This window comes from Adiantum capillus-veneris, chromosome 13 (assembly GCF_014529385.1).
Source record: "Adiantum capillus-veneris isolate H3 chromosome 13, ASM1452938v2, whole genome shotgun sequence".
Taxonomy (NCBI): domain Eukaryota; kingdom Viridiplantae; phylum Streptophyta; class Polypodiopsida; order Polypodiales; family Pteridaceae; genus Adiantum; species Adiantum capillus-veneris.
In genome coordinates, this window is record NC_140943.1 from 47935368 (window position 1) to 47941792 (window position 6425).

Genomic DNA, 6425 nt, shown 5'->3' on the forward strand with positions numbered 1-6425 from the left:
CTCCCAACCTTTAAGCGGCACACAAAGCTACCTTTTTTCAGAAGCATATGTGCTCTCAGATAAGACCCCTACGGTCTAAATGAACTACGACAAAATTATTCATGTTGCATCTGATCTCACTTAACAATTAATAGTTTTCTTCTCTAAGAAATCCCCTGGTACTCTCTTCAATTGGGAGGAATCCCTGCCCATTATTTTGCACATAGAATAAGTCTTACCAAAGAAATGTTTGAGAAAAACAGTTTTTCATTTGAATGTCTTGATTTGTTACAAAAACCTTGGACTACAAACAGGTCAGTACCACAATCTTTCACCTGTCTCAAGTCTACATTTTCGTCATTATCTTCAATGCTCTTTCAATCAAGAGCACAACCAAAAGAATCCATGACAGCACCTTACCCAAACCTTCAAGCATCCCTTATTCAGCTTATTAGACACTGGATATGGTCTACAGCTTCTTCAAGTGGTGGGCCTCCAACCACTACCCAAGTCGCAGCAGAAGCCTTCTACAGCTTCAAGTAGCGGGCCTCCAATGTCGCAGCAGAAGCCTACAGAGCCTGTTTGTCTCACACCATGGCCTGTATAAGAGAGGATTTCACCACATCGCGCACAGCTCTTCACATGAGAGCATATCTGTTAAGCACAGCATGCAGCATTCACTCGGGCCAATCATAGTCACTTTCTCATTCGGCCCCACAGCCGAAGTAGGCAAAGTAGGTATCATGGCGGACCAGCCCAAAGCACTCTGCAGCCAGTCTCATTTGTGAGATGCCAGGCTCTTTAGTCTTTAGAGCAGAACCCTTGTAAGAATAAACCTTTAAAAATCATCAGCAGCTACCACTATGCGTCCAATATGCGCAAGCTGACTGAATGCCACCAAATCCTGGCAGTCCTTGTCATCACATTGTAGTGGGGGGATGAACCCAGGGTATTTTGTCACGGACTGCAACAAATCCTTAAATGCAGTCTGCAAAACGGTATAATCATAAGCAGTACTGACAATGAATGTAAGCTGAGATAAGTGGTCCTCAGAACCCTACTACATGTAAGCACCAGTAAGAACAGGTGGCATCGATAATAAGACATAAGTACCTGGACGTGTACCATGCCAAATGATCCAGCACCAATGTTCACACCTGGACGCAAAGGATCATCAATCCAAAGAGCAACGTGCCTGTCATCACGCTCACAAAAGCCACCTGGGCTACCATCAAATCCCTTGATGGCCCAAGAACAATCAGCTTTCAGAAATAAAAGAATACTGTAACAACTAACATTAAATCCATGAAGACCCTATTCAAAAGATACCTTCAGAACAATTTTATCACGGGATAGATCCCGTTCAAATCCAAAGGTTTGAAGAAAACCGAGAAGGAAAGTTCCCAGGTAGGTTGAGCCATCTTGATCACAAAGCGATACAGCCCTTTCAACCGCATCTGCTGCTCGTCTCACATAGCGCTTTCCCAAGCTGTGCCCACTGTAGTCAACCCCAGAATTCCCATTCTGGGTTCCCAGATTGCAGCTTGAACTGGGAGCGCAATCTTCAGGACGGTCTGCTGAGCAAGATGCGGGCGATGATGTATATGACAGGGAAGACCCACCGACACCTCTATCAGGAAAAGTTTGTCTAATGGCCTCAACTCGCTAACAACAACACAACAAAGAAGGTAACTCAAAAAGGTACATAACACTTCCTTTTATTACAACAATGCATTCATTTGCCTGACTTAAATACGACAAACTTTAAGTCCTTGGAGCATCTGGTAGATGTTTAGACAGATGGACATACCTCCAGATAAAATGCGACTAGCAGTGTCAATGAGAAGGAGCCGAGACCCCCCAAATAGACATTACTTAAGTTCTTGTGATGCAAAAATGACTTCAAAAGTAGAACCTTGTAATAGACCCACGGCAAAATTTAGTACGCAAGTAAAAACAGATGAAAAACAAAATTATATGAAGTGACTTACCAATGGAGCTAGCGCAGGTAGTTCTTGAATCTTATGGAGCACGTATTCCCGAGCTGCACCACCAGTGTGGCGAGTCATAACCTTACCCGGCGATGAAGTATGATCTGCTGCATCAAGAACTTGTGCAGCAGGATTCCAGCTGAAATCGCTATTTCGCATACCACCAATTGTAATATCAACAGCAATAGTAGATGCTTTTGTAGAAGTGTTAGCAGAAGAGTAGAAGGGCCGGCAAAGGCATTTGAGAACAGGCATTGATGCAGTATCAAGAGGCTTGATGCTTTCACACCACTCATATACTTTTAGTGCTTCCGCAAGCTCCCGTATGAGGGAGGCTGATGCTTGTGCAATGGACAGGCTTTCACCGGAAGATATTTGAGGGGCATCAATGACAGCTAGATCCACATCACTGTGTTGCAGACATAAGCCTGTCGCAAAGGAGCCAAAAACCTGTTCAAATCAAAGATGTAATCAACAAAAACCCAAACTTCTATTAAACATGACGCGCGTCAAAACCTTTCAGTAAGAGCAGTGTATTAGTTTAACCCATCTTAAAGCATGAATAATAAGGATTCATGCAAACCTCCACATCTGCATCAGGCCAAACTGATCTGACCCCCTTCCTAACACAATCTATTGCAGCCTCCACATGACGCTGGATATTGCGGGATGGTCTAGTCCACCTCGCAAACTGAAGTATTTCAAAGTGCAAGGCTTCAAAAAATCCAGCTGTCATGGGCTGAGGACCTCCTGCAGGGGGTCTGGATATGAGCAGGATTGGGAAGTGACCATTCTCTGAGTCATGCAGCTCTTGTGGAGGTACTTGCGAGTCATTTGAAACACCAAAACCATGTCCGGCTTCTTCTACCACAACGCCTGTTTGATGTTGAGAACACGTAAGTGCATCAGAGTCTGGAGGCTGCTGGGAGCACAGGGGAACCAAAAGCTGATGTTGAGCAGCAACATTGTCAGGTAACATTTGCTGTTGAGATCGATACCTCGCATCTCTAGACTTGTGCCTTCTCTCCTGATTGAAGCCTTGCCTCCTAGAATTCAATGCTCCCCTCGAATAGTTCTTATGCTCATTCCACTTCGCCCTTTGGGATTGGCTTGTGTGATGCACACTCTCCCGTGGCTGAGGTGGTACTGCATGAACAGGTACAAAAATCACATTGTCGCTACACGCAAATGTAGGCATATGAGGTCTTGACACTGTCACAAGAGTATCCTGCCTATTCAGTGCAATGGATTGATCTACACCTGTTGGTATATAATGGTGCGAATCGCTATTTACAGCAGGGTCAGTTTCCTGAAGCCTTGAACGCATCGAGTTTTCAGAATCTGACCCAGAACCAGGAGGAGGTTCATGAAAGGACATTTTCCAGGCCCGAGACTCATCCTTATAATAACCCATTCCCACCTTATCAATAGCGTCTGCCGGCAGCCTTAAGAGACGTTTGTCAAAATGCTGGCTCAGTCTTTCACTCACCATTCGTTCATGCTCTCCATGACTATGCAAATCCTCACATGCAACTTCATCTGCCCATTCATCTTCACAAGAATTCAGACCTTGACTTGAACAATCACTATAAGAGTCTGAATCGGATTTCGAAGTCGATCGAGGAGACTTGGATTCACGGTACTTAACTTTACGCAAACTTTGTTTTCCTCTATTTCTTGCAGCTATGCATTCCCTTCTTGCAGCATGAGCTGCATCAAATAAAGAGAGGAGTTGTTGCACCTGCAAAATCAAAGAACATGTCTTACACCCAGCTAGCTTAAGAAACAAAAGTCCTCATTAACTCATATGCAAAGTGACCTGTAACGCAGATAATTCCAATTTGAACCTTGAAACCTCCACATAGTCCAAAATAGAACGAAAGCTCTCTTCCTCAAGAGCTGGTCTCTCAGCTCGAATACTCACCCTGACCTGAAGTTCAAAACTCCACAACTTACCTCAAAGTATCAAAAGTGACACATCAAACTTCAGACCTATGCACATAAAGAAAGCGATCATGCATTAGACATGAACGTATGGAAAGTTTGATTATTCAACTAAGTTCCAATAGCACCACGAGATGCCCATGAATGGATCTGCAACACAGCAAAGTTCAGCATCTCCCTTCAAATCACACCCCTTGAGATTTACTTCTGACCTTAAAACTACAAGAAGGACAAAAATACTCGCATGAAACACACATTCAAGAAAGACACGTTTGATTCATCCCCATTGTAGAAAAATGTAACATTAACTTCATAACAGCCTTTGTTTAACATGCCAAACAGCAAGGCACCTTGGCATACTCTTTCACAAATAAATGACAAAGCTTTTGCTGAGCAACCTGTGCAGGGTACTTTGAAACTGCATTGGCATGTCTCCGCCTAGAACGATCATCATTCTCCCAAGCGAAAGGATCAATGTTGTAGCCGCCATCACTCGCAGCCTATCATATGGTTACATAAGACTGTGAGTTCTCCCAATTCCTAGAGAAAGCATGTGTTTCACGAAATTTTGATATAGCAAGTATCACGGAAAGCTGCCAACCTCAAAAACACCGTACAGGCGGCGGCTAGTGTAGTCAAAAAGAAAAAGTGGCATTCCCCTATGAATGTTCCGAACAGAGTCCTCATAGTTACCTGGCAAACCTGCAAAGCAGGTAAAATGCCTGTGTAAATTTCCAGCATCTGCTTTGTAATATTTAATTGAGAAAGCATCAGCCATGTCTGACATCTCATTCGTCATTAAGTGCTCAGAGGAAGAGGAGTGCCAATCACTTGATCAATGATACCAGTGACCATGTGTTAAGTGCAAATGCATATGTTCGCACTGAGAGTGTCGTGCAGTATATCCCCTTGAATGGATCAAACAGAGGAATCAGTTCGATGTGTGCATTCAATAATGTTCGTTTCATGCTCAACCTACAATGAGTCAGCAATGCATCAAGAGCATCATCCCAGGAATGCGTGACTACAGTCAACTGAGAATCGTGGAAAAGCAAATGTACACTATCCCTTGAGACATGGCTCAAGATTAGGAGGATACCAAGAGAACAGAATTAACCCCAACTAGGTCTAAATCATATTGAAGCAGAGATGAGGCCATACCGAATATTCCTCGGTCCAGATCCGGGATTGTAGACTTGTTGCAAACAAAGACGAAGCCTGCAAAATTCTTCAGGGCCTTTGCGGCACGCCAGTCGGAATCAGCACGACTAGGGCCAAAATGGTGCTTCTTCAGAGCACCCATTTGAACTGCGATACTGCCAGCTGCTGGCAATCGTTTGAGGCTTATGATTGGGTAGAATCAAGGGACTGGAGTATGATGTTCAAAGACCAAACGCCATTGAAATCGAGCAAGAGAGCGCAGGCAGAAAAGGATAGAAAACCCTAAAACTGATAGGTGCAGCAGATATGGCGATCGCGACGAGGTGAGGCCGAGGGTAAAAAAAAGACTTGGAGCAGGAAAGAGAAGCGCGCAGGGAAACGATCCAAATGTAAGAAAGAGAGTGAGTGTTGGGAAGGGGACGGGAGGCGGGGGGAGAGAAGGGGAACCTTTGCTTACCCGTTTCTCTTTCTTACCTTTACAAACTCCCTTCCAAGTGCTTAATTCTTAGGGTTCCAACCAACACTCCTCTTCGCCCTCCTCTTCTACAACTAGGCTATCTATCAATCTACTAACATTCTATGGCGGAGCACTTCATTTGCCACGTGTTTGTTTTTGCGAAATGAAGGCTAGAGACAAATTGTTTTTCAGCGCCTTATCTTGAATTTGAATGGCGGCTCTGCGTCAGGCGGCTCTGTGACGCTTTCAAGCCTGGAGGTGGCGGCTCTGCCTGGCTTTCAATCCATCTTGCAAGTTGCAAGCTCATAGAGCCGTGAGTCATATTCGGAAGCACACGAGCTCATAGAGCCATATTTGCAACCACACGACGTAGAGAGAGACAGAGAGAGAGGAGAAGACGAAGAAGCAGCAGGTTACATTCTATGGCGGAGCACTTCATTTGCCACGTGTCTGTTTCTGCGAAATGAAGGCTAAAGACAAATTGCTTTTTAGCGCCTTATTTCGAATTCGAATGGCGACTCTGTGTCAGGCGGCTCTGCGACGCTTTCAAGCCTGGAGGTGGCAGCTCTACTTGGCTTTCAAGCCATCTTGCAAGTTGCAAGCTCATAGAGCCGTGAGTCATATTCGGAAGCACACGAGCTCATAGAGCCATATTTGCAACCATGCGAGAGAGAGAGAGAGAGAGAGAGAGAGAGAGAGAGAGAGAGAGAGAGAGGAGATGACGAAGAAGCAACAGGTTACATTCTATGGCGGAGCACTTCATTTGCCACGTGTCTGTTTCTACAAAATGAAGGATAGAGACAAATTGCTTTTCAGCGCCTTATTTCGAATTCGAATGGCGGCTCTGCGTCAGGCGGCTCTGCGACGCTTTCAAGCCTGGAGGTGGTGGCTCT

At 44.8% G+C, this 6425-nt stretch overlaps 1 protein-coding gene across 1 annotated transcript; it reads right to left on the reverse strand.

Moving 5' to 3' along the window:
* Window positions 1-228: 228 nt before the first annotated feature.
* Window positions 229-5520, reverse strand: LOC147443942 (uncharacterized). Its single transcript, XM_086526727.1, has 10 exons — window positions 5076-5520; window positions 4516-4616; window positions 4313-4414; window positions 3790-3900; window positions 2554-3711; window positions 1971-2420; window positions 1790-1894; window positions 1309-1644; window positions 1093-1218; window positions 229-967 (listed from the first exon to the last, which is right to left on the reverse strand). Exons 1-10 carry the CDS (start codon window positions 5215-5217, stop codon window positions 818-820), a joined length of 2781 nt encoding a protein of 926 aa, XP_086382853.1. The 5' UTR covers window positions 5218-5520; the 3' UTR covers window positions 229-817.
* Window positions 5521-6425: the final 905 nt, after the last annotated feature.